The following is an 18877-nucleotide window of genomic DNA, read 5'->3' as shown; positions in this document are numbered from 1 at the left end:
ATCATTCACATAGGCCCCGCCCCCACCCCCCAGGACATCATTCACATAGGCCCCGCCCCCACCCCCCAGGGCATCATTCACATAGGCCCCGCCCCCACCCCCCAGGACATCATTCACATAGGCCCCGCCCATCAGAGGGACTCTGACTCCTTTCCAGATGTTTCTGTTGAGGCTTGTTTGAAGTGTGTGTGTGATGTGTTCATTCATTCATCGAGAAGTCGGGGACGTTTAAACGTTGAATGTGGTACATATTGTCCCGCTGAAATAGAATTGCACTACATATTCACTACTCGTAAAGAAACGGTTTGTTATGTTGTTAATATTCAGTTTATATACAACATACTGCATACATACTGTTTATACATTTTTTTGGTTCAGTTTTTACAAAAATGATTATATAACATGTAGTATATAATGTATCATATCTATAATAGTAAAAGGCTCTTACAAAGCCAAAGGGAAAAGACACTTGATAAAAACGATACAAACGATGTAAACATGAAGCGGCTGCATTCAAGAACACGCAGAACAGCGCCGTACTAGCCTTCATTATCCCCCAGCGCCTCGCCGCCACGGCTACACTCCGCCAACGCCGTCCATCGCCATCTGGTGCTCGGCGGCGGCGGGGGGCGCGGCCTGGGCCCGGAAGATGACCCGTTTACACAGAGAGAGCAGCGACCGCTGGGGGCGGGCCTGCCGCAGAGAGCTGCAGGGCGTGGTCAGCCTATCAGGGTCCTGAGGGGCGGGACCAAGGAGGGAATGGGACGGAGCGCATGACGCACACACACACACAAAAACAAACACATCATTCGAAGACAAACATACACTATGTCAGCCGAGCACAAATCATAATAATCATCATCATCATCATCCACTTCATTATCAACGTCCAATCAGATCGCACACGTGCGTTCTGTCATCAGCCCTCCCATTCAGCAGGGGGAGGGGGGAGGGGCCCTGACTCACCTTCAGGGCGGCCACGCCCACGCCCACGGCCACGCACAGGAGGGGGAGAGCGACCAGCAGCGAGCCGATGAGCGACATGGCGGTGCCCATCGTGTACTGAGGGTCTACCGTGAAGGCCCCGCTCTCCAGCTCGAACACCATGGTGACCTGCAGGGGGCAGCAGAGCGGTCAGACCCTGACACCGCCACGTGGTCCTTACAGAGAAGGAGAGGTTTGTACTCAACACCAGACCAATGAGAGATGTACTGTCCCTACTGTCCGTCTAGAAAGCTACAAGAAGTGTACAAGAGCAAGCAAACTTCATAACAGTACCGCTTGGCAATAGGACAGCCCTGGGCTGCTACATAGAGTCAAGTACTCCCATAATTAGGAGTCAATATTCAGGCACCGTGGTGGAAGGTGATGCCTGTTCAAAAAGACGAGCATTCAGCAGAAACCACAGCGAGGGCGCCATCGATACAGGAAGGCTGATTTCATGCATCAACGCCAATTCAGTGTTAAACTGACCTGGGCTACTCTGTGTGTGTGCGTGTGCGTTCGTCTGTGCGCGTGCGTTCGTCTGTGCGCGTGCGGGCGCATGTGTGTGAGCGTGTGAGTGTACACTTGATGACTCTTTCTTAAATGCAGCATGTGTTGCCTCATGCTTAGAATTACTTGGCAAATTGACCCCAACCTGCTGCCGTCAACACTCTCCACGACCCGTCATGGATCAGCCCCACGAGGAGGACAGGTACGACAGGAAGAAGGAGAGGCAGGAGGAGAAGGACGCAGAAACGAGGAAGACTTTGGTCCCGGTGACCCTCACCATGCAGATGAGGGGTGTGACAAACATCCAGCAGTACTTGAGCACAGGGAACGGCCGGTAGCCAATCATATCCTCGATGTTGTCCATGAAACGGTCCGCGCCTGGGAATTCAGCGGGAAAAATATCAAAGTAGTGGGGTGAATCAAAGCTGTAATGGAGTCGTCAGGGTGGAACGAGAGATCGATAGTGGTGGAGGAGGGAGGAGGAGGAACAGCCTTATGTGTGAGAGAGGTTGTGATGAGGAATTGTTGTCTCCGCTACTGTGAAGTGGACTTGAAGGTTGGGTTGAAATGCCTTTTCTAACGTCAGGGTTAGCAGGGGCTAGCATGGCTCCTGGTCTACTGCAGCTAATGGTCTCAAGTTTGGCCTGTCAATTCATAATTATTATATTCAATATCATTATCATGATTATAAGGGATATTATTATTATTTAGATCCATATAAATAAGATTGCACTTTGAATCAATTAATCGTTGTATTTTATTGCCATAATTAACCTTCAATTTAAAGCTTTTGAAATGTTTAATTAAGTGTTGCACAAGTGTGTACAACTGACTGCACTCTTTGCTTTGTGGGTTCCTCACACACCTGCAGCTTTTGATTACCAACATGGATTTCAACAGCTGCAAACATCTGCTACATGCTGGGCAAAGCGGTTCATCAACACGGCTTCCTTCAGAATGATCTGGACTGGTGTGTTTTGAAATGAACCACATAAATCAGTTGTGAGTGATTGAGAGTGTGTGCTATTAATCAACAAGCTCAAACCAAATATTTACAACCCAAATAGTTGTATAAATCAGTTTAGGTTCAATTGAATGTTACAAATGGGCGAAGAAAATCAGAGTAATGAGTTGTGGGAGAGAGAGAGAGAGAGAACAAGAGAAATATAATGACACAGAGAGAGCGAGAGAGAGCGAGAGAGAGAGATTAGGACAAAACAAAAGGGTGAAACTTTAGGATTAAAACCCATTAGTGGGCAACGGCCAAAAGTCAAACTGACACTAAAAGTTATAATGAGAGACGAAAAATGTGACGCAAAAGAAAGTCAATGTAGGACTACGACTTGTTGAACGTCCACACGTCGACTTAACAAAGTACAGAACCTGGTTTGTTCCCAGAAAGCACCTGAGTCACAAATTAAACTTTGTTTTGATGTTCCGTATAAAAGTACGCTGCCGCACTGTCCCAATTTCTCCAAAATGTGGAGACCTAAGCAAAGCATATTTGCATACAGCAGCACAATGTCCTCCCAGGATTATCCTGCTGAGGCAGAGAGGCAGAACAAATGCCCCAATATCTCCTTTTTGGAGACGGTGGGGGTTAGTTATTAGCATTCTAAAGAGCTGCGCTTGGCGGGGGGTGAAGGAGAGGGGGGGGGGGGGGGGGGGGGGGTCCCAGCCATGACGAGGGGTATGAAGATATACAAGACCATCAACTTCAGATGACAAGGAAATGAAGATAGCCCTGGCTTTGCCAAGAAGAAGCATTTCAATGTTTCATAGAGGGACATGCTCCGACCAGCCTCCTCTGAAATGATCCTCATCTCACTGACTGTTGGGAACGTTACTTTAAAAAAGTAATTAATTATAGTTACTCACTACTTGTTCCGAAAAGTAACTGAGTTAGTAACTGAATTACTCTACTATAATAAAAGTAACTAGTTACCAGGGAAAGTAACTATTTGCGTTACTGTAAAGAGAAAATAGTTGCTGCATGTCAAGGAATTTGGATTTAGGAAAGCGCCCATTTTTTAAAGGTGACATATTATACCACCAGGTGTGAGTGTGATTGGCCCTTATAAGCCATTTTGAAAATCTGACATCACTAAGGGGCGTGTCCACCTAGATGTGTGACGGACAGATCAGCCTACCAGCCGACCCAGCGGCCTGAAGCAAACGTTGCTCATCTATCCAGCACACATCTAGGTGGACACACCTACAGATTTTCAAAACGGCTTGTACCGGCTTACCACACTCACACCTGGCGGTAGAACATGTCCCCTTTTATCAAAGAACACCCCCTCCTCCACCTCCGCCCAGCTCCGCCCCACGCCTTCCTCACACCGAGGTAGGCACTGTAGAACAGATAACCTCACAGGGCACTTCACTCACTAACAGACGGATTAGGCACTGTAGAACAGATAACCTCACAGGGCACTTCCACTCACTAACAGACGGATTAGGCACTGTAGAACAGATAACCTCACAGGGCACTTCCACTCACTAACAGACGGATTAGGCACTGTAGAACAGATAACCTCACAGGGCACTTCCACTCACTAACAGACGGATTGGGCACTGTAGAACAGATAACCTCACAGGGCACTTCACTCACTAACAGACGGATTAGGCACTGTAGAACAGATAACCTCACAGGGCACTTCCACTCACTAACAGACGGATTGCTGCGCCGTTTTTTCAACCAGTTAAACTCAGATCATAGCTCTTTCATCGTACATCCAGCACCTTTAACGCGCTACGCCTACGGGCCCAGTGTACGGGTGTCTGAACGTGTGAGCGCCCACCGTAGACCCAGCCGATGACCGCGCACTGGAAGGAGGCGATGAAGAGCAGGCTGACTCCGCTGGGGCCGTACGTGTCCACGATCTGAAACAGGAGCAACCCCCCCTGGAGACAAACACAACGTTAAGAAATGGGTAAAAAAATAAGGTACGAACCGCGTGTGGTCATCTCCTGACTATTGATTGGTGTTCTTTGCTCGCACTCACGTCTGTATTTCCTAGGGAAATATGTTTTATCAAACAACAAACAACGATCCACTATATCTTTGTGTGTTGTGGTTCCTATTGTTACACTGCCCTCTGGTGGTGGACCCCGGCTGGCGTCCTGTGTCTCGGGGTGTTTGACTGCCAGCCGAAGGGGAGTGGCTCCACGACCAGCATGTATGTATGTGACAGATGATTCTAAACCCTACCTTGCTCCTTAATGACATGAATTGAGTTCACTGCAAGTGGCTTTGTATTAAAGCGTCTGCATAAACCTGTAGTATTTTCCTGGAACTACAGCGTTTCGTAAGAACAAAACATGTACAAACACGAGTCAATCCATTCAGGGAGGTACTTAGACGACTAACCGTCGTCTGAATATGATATTTCTATCACTGTAGCTACTACTCAAGCCTCTCAGAGCTGCTAACGGGGAGAGGTCTGCAGTGCAGCTCTGATGACCGCCCAGGAAACGGTGTGTGTGTGAGGCGGGTGGAGGCCCACCTCTGTGAGGAACGGGAGGCCCAGGAGGAAGCAGACCACGGCGATGCCCAGGACCAGAAGCTCCCGCCGGCCCTTCCTCCTCAGCTGCCCTGGGAACAGGTCCGTGATGGCCGTGGCCAGGCTCTCAACACACACAAACTGGAGGCCCGGGGGAGAACCACACACACACACACACACACACACACACACACACACACACACACACACACACACACACACACACACACACACACACACACACACACACACACACATGTAATGGCTGCAAAGCATGGATGAAAGCGAAGAATATGAATGGCTTCAGCTTTCTTTCAAATACATTTGCACACCCACAAACCATTTAGAAACATCTACTCACGTACCATATCGCAAATACCAGATGGCGAAGAAGTGATTGAGCGTGAGCGTGATTAACCGCGTGTGTGGTTTCAAAATAGGCCGTCTGAAGTGGTTTTAAGCGATCCAATTCAAGTTTGATGAACAGCAATGTTTTTAGAATGCTGGAATCAGTTTGTTCTCAGCTTTTAATTGATATATAGCTCGTGTAGACTAATGTATTGCTATTGCTGTGCATTGGCATTTTCAGTTACGAAATGCATAACTTGCTTATTCTTTTTTCGGGGATTGGAATTGTGTTTTGTTGAGCTAGCAGTGGTTTTGTTAGACAAGGGGCGTGGCTGAAGATGAAGAGGCTCACAAACATACGTTAATAATATAAGCCGACCAGGTTTTCTTATCATTACCTCATTAATATTCATAGTAATCTGAATATTCTGATACATATTCATATCACCATTTCTATTCATATCATCCTCATCACCATCTTCATCATCATAATTACCTGACTGTCAAGGCCGAGGAAGAGGATCATGAGGAAGAAGAGCACCGCCCAGAGGTTGGACCAGGGCAGCATGGACAGGGCCTTGGGGTAGGCTATGAAGACCAGGCCGGGCCCTGGGGTCGGAGAGGTCACATGAGCTCATAGCTCCTCCGGTCACTCATGACGTCAAAACGTCAAAAATAGGAACAAACTGCTTCCCAAGTGACCGAAACTAAACGTTTCATCCGATATCCATACTTCCATGAGTACACTTAAACGTAGTACACTATCCACACTCACTAAGTGCCCTCACTTCCAGATGGCAGTGTTGTTCCAAATCGAATACTCCGTGGTGCACTAACCGGAAATTACAATAAAGACTGCCGCCGCGGCTCCTCCCCCGCAATAAACATCCCGCTTTGAACGGTGAACTCTTTACGCCTAGCAGCTATAAAAAGCTATGAAAACTATAAAAACTACAAAATGACTCAATGCAGGCTATTTGGAAAATGCGCCGACTTTGCCTCAGCCTGGCTCATCCCTCTTCCGCTACGTAACTAAGATGGCTGCCGTTGAGTACGTGTACATCGCCGCCACACACTTCGCGATTTGACCGATTTGACAGTTTTTGAGTACACCATCCGGGTCCTTTCAGTACACTTATTTTCAGCCGATCTGAATCTTAAAGGCACCCAGTGCAACTTTATGTAAACATTCAATGAAAAATAAACATTCAATTTCTAGTCTTTTTTACACGTAGTAAGTTTCAATAACTCCCTACCATTACATATCGACATTCAAGGAGCAAAGATGAGACGTCGTTGTGTGGTGAGAACTGATAGAAAATCGTAAACAACAACAATCGCCGGTGGGGAGAAGCCATTTTTCCATTGACTGGAAGCCTGCTTTATTTATTGTAGGTTACAAAAAATAAAGAAAATGGCGGCATTGTTGTTGTTATCGATTTTGTATCAGTTCTCACCACACAACGACGTCTCATCTTTGCTGCTTGAATGTCGGTATGTAATGGTATGGAGTTATTGAAACTTACTACGTGTAAAAAAGACTAGAAATTGAATGTTTATTTTTAAGCCTTGAAAGTTGCACTGGGTGCCTTTGACGCCCTACGTTCTAGACTAGTAAGTACGGATAGTATGGATATTGGAAAACGGCACATGTCTTAGCACGATACGCCATCTGGTGGACACCATAGCACATTGCCGGGCTTTGGGGCGATTAAATGTACATCATACCTAACGTATGAATTGCTGAACAGAGGGGTGGATATTCTTTTTATCAGGATTAAGTCCTTCTGCAGGCGCCGACACCATGGAGGTGTTAAAGGGGACATATTATACCACCAGCTGTGAGTGTGATTAGCCGCTACAAGCCGTTTTGAAAATGTGCCTCGTCTGACATCACAAGTGGGCGTGTCCACCTAGATGTGTGCTGCATAGATCAGTCTACCAGCCTACCCAGTGGACTGTGGCAAACGTTGCACATCTATCCGTCACACATCTAGGTGGACACGCACACTAGCCTTGTGTAACGGCTTACCACACTCACACCTGGTGGTATAATGTGTCCCCTTTAGGAGATGAGAGGACTTGAAGCGTCCTGTGAACAGAGAACAGAGCAGTGGCCATCTCACCGCCGGACATGATCTCGGACATGTCCAACCCTAGCGAGTGGGCCATGAAGCCCATGATGGAGAACACCGCGAAGCCCGCGAAGATGCTGGTGGCGCTGTTCAGACAGCAGAGGGCGTAGGTGTCCCTGCGAAGAGGCAGCGGGTCAAACCAAGGTTCAGAGTGTGCGCATGTGCGTGCGTGAGCTTTCACGTGTTTGATAACAGAAGTGCGTTCATGCGCATGTGTGTGTGTGTGTGCGTGTGCGTTCGTGCCCGTGTGTGTCCACTGACCGGTAGCAGTCGTTGTTGTACTTGTTGTAGCTGCCCAGCGCAGTGAGGACGCCCTGACAGACAGCGTAGGAGAAGAACACCTGGGTCCCTGCATCACGCCACACCTGGAGAGAGAGAGAGGGGGGGGGGGCGAGAGAGAGAGAGAGGGGGGGCGAGAGAGAGAGAGAGGGGGGGGCGAGAGAGAGGGGGGGGCGAGAGAGAGGGGGGGGCGAGAGAGAGAGAGAGAGAGGGGGGGGCGAGAGAGAGACAGAGACAGAGAGAGAGAGAGAGAGAGAGAGAGAGAGAGAGAGAAAGAGGGCGAGAGAAAGAGGGCGGGAGAGAGAGGGCGGGAGAGAGAGGGCGGGAGAGAGAGAGACAGAGACAGAGAGAGAGAGAGAGAGAGAGAGAGAGAGAGAGAGAGAGAGAGAGAGAAAGAGGGCGAGAGAAAGAGGGCGAGAGAAAGAGGGCGGGAGAGAGAGGGCGGGAGAGAGAGGGCGGGAGAGAGAGAGAGGGAAGGAAGAACGAAATTAAGAAAGAAAATAAAATAAAAAACAAATGAAAAAAATGAATCAATGAAATGAAAAAAAATGAAATCATGAATGAAACTCCAACATCAGACAAAGAGAGAATATGTTTGTAACGTCGGAGTAGAGCTGCTGCTTTTCATGTGCTCGTAAGTTTGTGGTTGTGTGTTTGTGTTTGACTGTGTGTTCATGTGTATGTGCTTTTGAGTTCATATGCATGTATTAATTTGGATAAGTCTGTTTGGTTTCAAATGCATGTGTGTGTTCATCCATGTGCATGTGAACCACAGAGAGGTTTAATGTGAGACCGGGACTGTGTGTGTGCGTGTGAGTGTGATGTTGAAGTTTACGGCTGCAGTGTTTCAGTCTGCTTGCCCTGTGTCTCCACATCTGGCTTTAGAGACGGCGCTGCTTTGTGCACAACGCCCCACCGTGCACCGGACGAGCGCTGGAGCCCCTCTGCTCTCTGTACAGCCCCAGCCCCCGCCCCCTCTCCGCCCCCCCTCTCTCTACAGCCCCCGCCCCCCCCCCGCCCCCTCTCTCTACAGCCCCAGCCCCCCGCCCCCCCCTCTGCACGCAACGCAGCTTCCTTCTCAAGGCAATGGGAAATCAAAGTCAAATATGCGCACGGAAACACACACACACACACACTCCCATACGCGTGCATGCCTGTGCACACACATACATGCATGCTCTTTTTTGTGTGAGTTGTGTTCAAACCACAAACACACACACACACTCATACACATGTGCATGCGCGTGCACACGCACACAAACACACACACTTGCATGCAGCCATACAAACACCCACAGACGTCTTGACACATTCCTGAAATGTATAGATTAGAAACTTGGACACAATTCATAGACACGATTTAGTCTAGAAACCGCTGGCAGTTCGGATCCGTGAAATGAACCCTTTGTTTTCAAGTTTGACCCCTGAAGCTGTGAACTGAGAACTGTATGAAGAGAGGGGAGTGGGGGAGGGGAGAATGTCCTTCCTGTTGTGCACATGTTGTATGACTTAAATGGCTCTTCTTCTCCCAAAATTCCTATTGATACATCTGGTATCACAGCAGTGAGACAGCTCTGCCGTTTGTGACAGTAGACAGTATAATGCCTTCTAAGTATCCTTTTACATTGAACACATATGATTAAGCTGTGGCATTGAACCCGCTAATACCAGTATATACAACCTATAAACATATTTTAGTGTCAATGTCCCATTTTTGTAAAACTAGTTGACTATCACATGCTGTTGTTGCAGTGTTTTTCTAGTTCCTCTGATACGGTTTGGCAGTCGGTTTTCATTGCTAGAACCTCACTTTCTGGAGGAAAGGGATATTGAAGATGAGCTTATCTCTTTGTAATAACACACTCACGTAACTCGAGGCCATATTCCAGCCGTTCGACTCAGAGCCAAACACTGCATTTCCCTTCTTCCTAGATATAGAAAGCAGGATGATCAAATTACTAGAACAGAAGATCAAATCTCACTGAAATGAGGATGACCACATACATAATTTGTTTATGTATAGTTATATGTCTTATTGGATTCTCAACATATTTATCTATGCCATTTTGGCACTGTTACTAAAATAAGAATGCAGAGTGAAAACAGGGGTTAAACGCTGTGTTTCATCTTTTGTGATGTCCAAGAGCCTTTTATGATACTGTCAATGTCACAATAAGGGGACAGCGGCAGAAAGCAATCAGCAGCAGTTAGTGAACAAAAAGTGTTCAGAATAACAGCAACCCATCCACAACTCCCTCGACCCAGAGAATCAGAGACCAAGGTGCTGTACTGCTTCGGTCGACATTCATGGCAGGTGCGACAGTCCTAATTCATCTCAGACAGAACCACTACAAAGAAGTGATCTGAAGAAGGACATTGGTAACGGATGTTTAAGGGCAGACATGAGAGACCCTTCATGGATCAATCGTCATGGGGACTCCATCCTCTGCACTGAACCCATCCTAAGCTCTGAGCCTGGACCGGCGTGCTGCCTGCCTTGCAGGGAGTGGTGCCCGGTAACCATTGGTTACCAGGGAGGATGAGATCAGCACCCAGAGGAAGCCCACGGGTGTGTGTGCGTGCGTGCGTGCGTGTGCGTCTGTGAGTGTCACATGATGCCGGCGTGTCGACCCGTGGCGTTGGGCGGAGCGGTCGTACCGTGGGGTCGGTGATCTTAGAGAGGTCTGGATACAGGAAGTACGTGATGCCCATCATGGCGCCCGGGAGAGTGATCCCGCGGAAGAAGAGGAGGATCAGCATCAGGTAGGGGAAGGTGGCGGTGAAGTAGACCACCTTGGAGCACCGCGTTGGGGCACACACACACACACACACACACACACACACACACACACACACACACACACAGAAGAACACACACACACACACACAGAAGCGCACACACACACACAAGCATATAAGTACACATATGAATACACATAGTACACTCACAGAAGCACACACACACATGCACGCACACACATACACAAAAGCACGCACATACACACATTCTCACAAAAACACCCACCCACAAAAAACACACAAAAACACAAAAACCTTGTCCCAAGCTCAACCATAAGATTCTCGGTTCAATTTCCTGTCAACCGTATATAGATCTAGCTAAACCACTCATCCTTAAGGGGTTTCAACTTTTCACATTTCAAGCTAATGATAATCTAGGCAAACTATTGTCTATCAGACCATGGAGGCAAAATATTCCCTCAGACATATTTTAAGGCTCATCTTGTATTTAGCTTCCAAAATGCCTAAATCAAATAGATGAGCTTGGCAGATAGTGATTATTGAATCCAAAAGCACTCTGATTGGCTCAGGATATAGCCAATCAGTCACCGTGAATCAGCAGGGCCAGGAGAGTAGAGTTAGGTTAGATTTCACAATTTGGCCAAAATATGTTTGAGGCAACCATGTTCTGATCTGAGGCCAACGATATGAGAACACAGCAGCATGTCGCCTTCCTCTTTAAGGGATTGGATCTGCACCCAGTGTGGCTGATTAAATACTCTGGAGGACGCGGTGGGCTGAAGGTATGACGGCGCCCCCACCTTCCCGGTGGATCGGATCCCCTTGAAGACACACAGGTAGCAGAGCACCCAGGCCAGCAGGAGACACCCCACCATCTCCCAGTGGAGTCCGGACCACCCCGCGGCCCCACTGACACGGAACCTACCGGCACCCAGTAACACAGGTTAGGATAAGGACACATCGGCACAAGCTTGTACAGGGATACACAGATGTAGCTGTAATTGTTATGAAATTATTATTATTATTTATGACAAACCACATCCGACAGCTACTGATAAGATGTTCTGCAGTCCAACCCTCGTGGGAAAGGCTTAAAGAGTTAATATAAACCAAAATACTGTTTGAGTCTCACAAAGTGTTGGGGAACATGTCTGTTATTTATGACAAGTTGTAAAACTGGAGAAATCCTCTGCAAAGCACGAGAAGGCTTCAGGTTAAAGAGTCTTCCAAGAGCTCCAGTGAATGGGACCTGATCCTCACACTTGCTTAGATGCTGAAAACTGTAACTCATAGGTAGAATTTCCCCAGCTAAAACAGGGGTTTACTAAGCCTTCAATAATAGCACAATTAAACCATTTAAACGGTTGCATAACTTAAAAACCCTGTGGGAACCATATGTTGTTCAGATAGCAGTTACAGTATATGCCGCATGAGGGACACTGAAGCAGCTCACATATAAACACGTTTGTACACATTTTCATGTGAAGACTCAGACTGAGGGAAGACATCTGTGACGCATGAGTAGGATCAGTGGATAAAGAAATCATTGGATCCAACTGGACAAGTTGAGATCGGCACTCCAGACAGATGGGTTGGGTTCTGCCTTTGTGTTTGTCCTTTGGCCTTAATGCCGCAGTTGTTGATTGTTGTATAGAAATGGATCATTTAGTGTATTGGTGTATACAAGTCGCTTTGAGATTAATGGCTTTATTGAATGACTGTTGGATAATAGTAATACAATATGTGTGTGTGTGCGTGGGTGCCTGTGTGTGCCTGTGCGTGCGCGTGTGCGTGTGTGTCTTACATCCAAAACTCCTCCTCAGGAGTCCTTTTCAGTGGAAATGAAACTGTGGTATTGCTGGAGAGGAGATAGAAGAAGAGAAAAAGGGTGGAGGCCGTTAAAAAGAAGACGAAGAAGAGCAAAGTCAAATCTGAGGTCAAACCGTCAAAACACATCTTTACTATTTAAATCAGTTTCCCTTAAAGGCGAATCATTGGGCTCGGCTGTTTCCTAAATAAGAGTCTTCTCCGTGAAGACATTGTGGCCTGCCTCATCAACATTTCCTCAAAAAAGAGAGAGAGTTACAGAGTACCATTAGTACCGTTAATGTATTCGGTCTGCAATTTGCCTACTCCATTGGTCCGATTAGGAAAAGTAACTTAAAACGGAGTTGATGTTGCAGGTCACAATTTCTCCACAAGCTGTCTTTCTTTTGGAGCTTGGTAGTCCTGCCCGCTTTGACAACAATCAGCTGGAGCCAACAATCAGTGGGCCTTTATGGACTTTAATCATATTTGTTTTCTATTCGGGCAGCTCAGGCACAAGTACAAGGCATGACCGTTTTCCCTTATATTACAGAAACTGATGAGCCTGTTTAAAACATGCCTAAAGGAACTAAAAGCATTCCTCAGTAGACTGCAGCGGGGTAGCTGGTGAACAAAGACTTCTGCTCTCTGCTGCCACATCCATGATTTCAGTGCAGGCTCAATAAAACCCAGTGATGTTGTTTTGTTTAGCTTAGGGGTCATGCTCAGTTTGATGAAAACCTACAAGACTCGATAGTGAGAGTAATATTTTTTTGGGGGGGGGTTTCTGGATCGTTAGCTTGTTTCATGAAATGCGTTCAATAAACAAAACAAAATCATTTCAAACGCATAACTTGGGTACATTATGCACTTTGTATCACGCACACGGCCACGGTAAGCTCCTGAAATGTATTACATCCTGATAAAAGTTGACAGACATTTTCAATAGCGGTAAACAAATTGCTTCCAGCAATAAATCCAGTGTGAGTGACTTGACCTCACACTGTTATTTCATGACTGTATTGTAGAGGCTGCATTAAGAAGGTGTTCCCACGATCCCATTGATTTCTCCCTGACAGAATGGTAGTATTATGGGCTGTGTGTGTGGGACAAAAACCTCATGGAGTCATCATAGTAGTCTTGCACTGAGCCGTTGAGCCACCCCCAGCTGGGGTCCTCAGCGCTCCGGTGGTCGTAGCAGAGTTCTGAAAGGGAAGAACGCAGAGAGAGAGAAGAAGACAGGAAGACAGGAAGACAGAAAGACGAGGCGGAGAAGGGGACCGGGAGTCAAACACAGGTGCGTGCATGCGTGCAAACATGATCCAACACGTTGCACTGCGTTGATCCCCCAAGGGAGAAACAGGGCTGGCCCCTAATGCACACAATCACACAACCTCATTGAGGCTAACACATCACGCTCCACGGGGCCTGGACCCTAGCGCACAACATAACACAAACACACAGCATGGTGCAGCTACGGAGTCCACACAGCATGTCCACTGGGAGATAGGGAGACAGACAGCAGTGTGTAGTGTTACGACCCAGGGTCGTATGTGTATTTTGCAGTGTTATTATGGATTTCGTCTGTGCTGTGGTTCCTCCCGGCCTGAGGGTGGTGTCACCACCCTTAGGCTCTCTCCCTCTCCAGGTGCTGCTCCTCCCAGCCTGAGGGTGGTGCTACCACCATTGGTGTCTCTCCAGGTGCTGGCTGTCGATTGGTGCAGGGGCTGGAGGAGCTACTATAAATGGCCGCCGCTGGAGACAATCATTCTCCTTCTCTGGACCCTGCTCCCAACTGCACCAGGCTTTACCATGTGGCATTGTGATGTGATGTGATGTGATGTATTGTATTGTATTGTGATGTATTGTATTGTGTTGTATTGTGATGTGATGTGTTGTATTGTGATGTATTGTAGTGTATTGTGTTAAAACTTTAGCAGTCCAGGTAACCGTAGGGGTGAGTAGCTTGTTTGGTTTATCTTCGGTTTTCTCCTGTTTATCACGTAGGGAGTTCAGTGAGAATCCTGTAAACTTTTTTTTCTTTGGTTTGTCGGTTAGGCAAGTTGGTTTTGGGTTGGATTGTTTTTGTTTGTTGTTTTGGCTAGGCTCACCCCGAGGCTCCATCAATCTAATAAATGACCTTATGCTAGACTGCAGCCCTGTGTGCCTGGTCGTCCTTGGGAGTGGGGAAAAGAGGGGAGCACCATTGGTTATGTCCGGTTCCCCTAGGCCGGTCGTAACAGTAGTCACCCACAGTGTGTGTGTGTGTGTGTGTGTGTGTTTGTCTACGGTGTGTGTGTGTGTGTGTTTGTCTACGGTGTGTGTGTGTGTGTGTGTGTGTGTGTGTGTAGGGGGGGGTCTGTGTGTGTGTGTGTGTGTGTGTGTGTGTGTGTGTGTGTGTGTGTGTGTGTGTGTGTGTGTGCGTTACCTGTGTTCCAAGCGTTTTCACAGGTGGACCACGGTAGCGTGGGCCAGAAGGAGTTGCACAGGTAGAAGATGGCCCAGGCCAGCACCACGATGTAGTAGACGTTCAGGTACAGCACGATCACCTGGGAGGCGTAGCCAATCCCTGCACAGAACCCCCGAGGCTTTCACTCAGTCTGCCTCAGCTGCACTGCACCCCCACATAGACGGGGGGTCCTCCGGCCCGGGGCGTCAACACTCCCATTCTAATCCCAGATATAGGCTGCTCACTTGACTCAACCACGGAACAGAGGAACAAAGAGACGTTGTGTGACCCTTAGCCCAGCTGTCGTTGTAAATCCGCCGCGGATCGGGGCGATCTGGACTGCAGCATGACCATGCGGACGACGGCTGGTTATTCCATAGCCTAGCGACCACGGGACCCTGCTCTGTTGTCATGTGCCTTCGTCTCTCTCTCCCGATTTGTTCCCGTATGCTCTTCCCTCTCTTCCCTCTGAGGGTCAATGTCCACCAGAACCGGCACGGAGGCGGCCCGGCAGCGAAGCGGCTGTGCTCCGCACCGCAGTCCCCACTGGAAGCGGCACGGACACGCTCAGACTGATGGCTCAAGACGTGCATAATTATAATCGGCCTATATGAATTGTAAAAATGATTATGATTAGAATGATTCATACAATATTATTCACTAGTTATAATCAACCCCTACACATCAATATTATAACGCATTAAATACGGTATGGTTTTCTGGATGTCATGGCAACACTGGACTTGCGATTAGAGAATAGACGAGGCATTGACGCAGACTTTCATTTCTTCTTTGCTGCAGATTAGCTATTGATACCATATAGATAGACTGTATAATATTACAATACCCTGTGAATTGCATAGGGGTCGATTTAAGCTCATGAATATTATAGAAGAGGCACGAATCGTAAACGAAGTGCTGGTTTGGGGACGGTTCCGTCCCGTGCCGCGACCTTATCCAGTATCCATTATTTTCGGTGACCGTTTGACTGCGTGGGGCTTCCGTGCCGGTTCTGGTTGAGATTCGCCTCAGGACCTGTGTGCTGCTGCACTTTTCGCATTCGGTAGTGCTGCCGTTCATCACCCAGGGCGGGGGGGCATTCACAAGGAGAGGAAGAGGTAGTGGATGCTGTGTGACGTCATCCTCCCACAAGCACACACACAAACACACTTTCTTTCTCACATTTATCTTGTTTTTTTTACTTGCTGTTGATTGTTGCTTGCTGTTGTTGACCATGGCCTGTTTGGGTGGAGGTCTTACCCTGAAACATGGGGCACATCTTCCTCCAGGCCGTCACGCCGCCCTCGCTGGTGTACTGGCCCATGGCGGTCTCCAGGAAGAACAAGGGGATACCACAGAAGAAGAGGAATACGAAGTAGGGGATGAAGAACACACCTGCCCCCGAAGAAACAAGAAGGCAAAGAGATTATATGATATTAATAAAAACAACCAATTTGTGGTTGTTAAAGTCAATTAAAGCAATAAAATATTAATACTCAATGAAAAAATACATGTCTTATTATTTATTCATTCCATTTCATTAAGGCCTATAAGCTGTATTCAGGTTCTTAATTAATTTTGTTTTAATGTATATAATGAAGGATTGAGCTAGCCTACGTTTGCACCAAAACTTTGAAGTGTATAACATTCCTGGGCTCCCTCTTCCATGCTTATTTTTTTGCTTTTGTGGTTGCAGTGCTTGTCAAGGTGTTGGTGGTTACACACACGCGAATCATAGCTCCATCCATAACGGCCACAGTATCTCACCTCCTCCGTTCTTGTAGCACAGATAAGGGAAGCGCCACACATTCCCCAGCCCGATGATCTCGCCGGCCATGGAGAGGAGGAACTCCCTCTTGTTGGCCCACTTGTCCCTCGACTCAACGCCGTTTTCAGGGCTCTCCCCCGTGGGAACACAATCCCCATCGCGTTCTTCGCTCTTTTTCTCCTCCATGAGTCCTGCGTCTCTGTGCGTGTTTGAGGTATAGACGAAAAAGAAAAGACAAATATGGACTATACGATAGACGGTGATCGTTTTGTTACCCCATTGGATTCGCTTTGATGCTAAAACAATAAAAATAAAGAAAATCTGCTAAACAAGATTCCACAGTAATCCAGGTAATTTGGTGTTCACGAGCCTTGTTTTTTCTGGACATAGACTAATCTGACTAGATACTTTAACCGTAACCATCGCCCGTTTATAATCGTTTTTTCACAGCATTGCCTAACCCAAACTGGGGGTTCCCAAGCTGGGGTTCACAGCCGAGGAGTCTATATGGGTTAGGCCCTAACCCATATAGACTCCTCGGCTGTTGAAACCTAACCGGAGACGGAGAGCATCCACCGGGTTAAACACCTACTGCAGATGCAACACGCATGACAGCGTCTTGACTTTACTCAAGAAAGAGACTTTAAATGCGTTGCATTCATTTTCAAGAGAACAGACGAAGAAAGATTGAGAAAATGCAAAGAAACTGTAAAGCACGCTGCATTTCCAGTGTTTGGTATGAACAAAAATATATGTTATCGCATTTTCGAGAAACGAATAGTTAAACTGACCAGTTTCAGAACGCAGGCCGATTGATGAAAACTCCTGACGACGCGAAGTGAAAACTTTTTTCTTTCCGTCTGGCGGGGTGTATCTATAGGGGGGGGGGGGGTCCTTACATACCACGATGTTTCTGGCGATGCGGCGCCTCCTCTCCACTCACTTCCCTTGGCAGGGGCCTGCCCGTAATTCCGACGCCTCATTGTTCCGACGTCTCAATGGTCCGAAATATTTCCCATTAGATCGACATGCCACTATGCCGACGGTTCAATTACCGAAAACGGAACCTATTGGTCCAAAGGTCCGTTTGTCCGACTTTTCAAAAAGGAGGCGCATTAGGTTCATTATGCCAATAGGCCTACTACTTATAAAGAGTTGTATACCTCGCTCGCGCTCTCGCTCTCTCACATTAATACAACATAGGCCTACATATCACGTTCACGATGAATATTGGAGAGGAAAGTGACAACGCTTCACTTCATTTCGACACGGTTTTTCAGCCCCATGGACAGAGAGCGTAGGTCTAATTCTCAACACGGGCGCGCACACACACACACACACACACACACACACACACACGCACGCACGCACGCACACACGCACGCACACGGTATGAGGTATACGTTTGACTAAATCAATACCAGCGAAATTATTTAGGCTAAAAGCCCACTGTAAACAACACATATAGGCCCACACACAGCTACTAAAGATACAATTTCTATTTGTTTTTCACTCACCGTTTGACTTCTTTACAGTAAAAGCATTAGTCCTTGTATAACGTGCGCTTCATAAATTCACCTCTTGTGACCGTTCAAGCCAACAGTCTGGCTTGGGGAAGTGCACTGCTGGTGTAATGGTTATAAATATGTGTTGTAGTAAAAAGGTTTCAAATGTTAAATGCAGTAGATAAGTGCTTCAAAATGCAAAAACGGACTTTTCTCACTATTTTTTATCTATTACCCATTGCTCTGCCCTAGTTATGAAGTGATGCTGGTAAAATATGTTCTTTATTTCCATGTTTATCTAAAAAAATCATTATTCTTTATTTGCTACAAAATTATTCTAAAGAGCTAAATTAGGAAAGTTGTTGCAGAGTTTCTTTATTCCACCTCATTTTGCGTTCAATCTTTCGATGGTCGGTGTTCGATTATTTTTGTTTTGCCTCGTTCAGCCTGTAGGGGGGAATAGCGTGCTTGCCGTTTTCTCGGCCATTACAACTTTGGACTTGACCACAACACTGCGTCCTCGTTGTTATTTCTATACCCCCCTCACAGGGGCGTAACATTTGGAGGCCCCGCTGGGATTGTGTGCAGTGTTGGTCAGCGTCTACGTCAGATGTCCCCCAACCGTCATGCAACTCTTCTAAAACAACCCAGACTTCGAGAGCAGGTGGTGGTGTATTGGCTACAGTGAGATCCCGACTGTCCGAGGGCTGAATGCAAGTGATCTGAGGTATTACTTCATACCAGGAGAGCTACAACTACTACCCAAAGATTAAAAGGTATCACTTCACAACGCTAATAACCAGGCTCTAAAAAAGATAAATAAAAGG

General features: G+C 47.2%; 1 protein-coding gene across 1 annotated transcript; it reads right to left on the bottom strand.

The window, feature by feature from the left end:
• Nucleotides 1–299: 299 nt before the first annotated feature.
• LOC132447863 (sodium- and chloride-dependent GABA transporter 2-like) lies at nt 300–17466 on the bottom strand. Its single transcript, XM_060038858.1, has 16 exons — nt 17337–17466; nt 16545–16744; nt 16038–16172; nt 14757–14897; nt 13440–13533; nt 12327–12380; nt 11323–11443; nt 10421–10555; nt 7745–7848; nt 7475–7599; nt 5845–5957; nt 5004–5141; nt 4299–4401; nt 1772–1872; nt 967–1113; nt 300–735 (listed from the first exon to the last, which is right to left on the bottom strand). Exons 2-16 carry the CDS (start codon nt 16729–16731, stop codon nt 577–579), a joined length of 1857 nt encoding a protein of 618 aa, XP_059894841.1. The 5' UTR covers nt 16732–16744; nt 17337–17466; the 3' UTR covers nt 300–576.
• Between the last annotated feature and the right edge of the window lie 1411 nt (nt 17467–18877).

The sequence above is a fragment of the Gadus macrocephalus genome, chromosome 19 (assembly GCF_031168955.1).
Source record: "Gadus macrocephalus chromosome 19, ASM3116895v1".
NCBI lineage: Eukaryota > Metazoa > Chordata > Actinopteri > Gadiformes > Gadidae > Gadus > Gadus macrocephalus.
The sequence above is the reverse complement of the archived record's forward strand: the minus strand, read 5'-3'. Positions and strand labels throughout refer to the sequence as shown.

Excerpts from the sequence above, each read along its gene's own strand:
- LOC132447863 (XM_060038858.1), bottom strand. The coding sequence starts at position 16,731 with ATGGAGGAGAAAAAGAGCGAAGAACGCGATGGGGATTGTGTTCCCACG. Across the intron at positions 14,898-16,037 it reads GATGTGCCCCATGTTTCAGG|GGATTGGCTACGCCTCCCAG; the intron begins GTAAGACCTCCA and ends GGTTCTGTGCAG. Across the intron at positions 5,958-7,474 it reads GTCCGAGATCATGTCCGGCG|GGCCCGGCCTGGTCTTCATA; the intron begins GTGAGATGGCCA and ends CTCCGACCCCAG.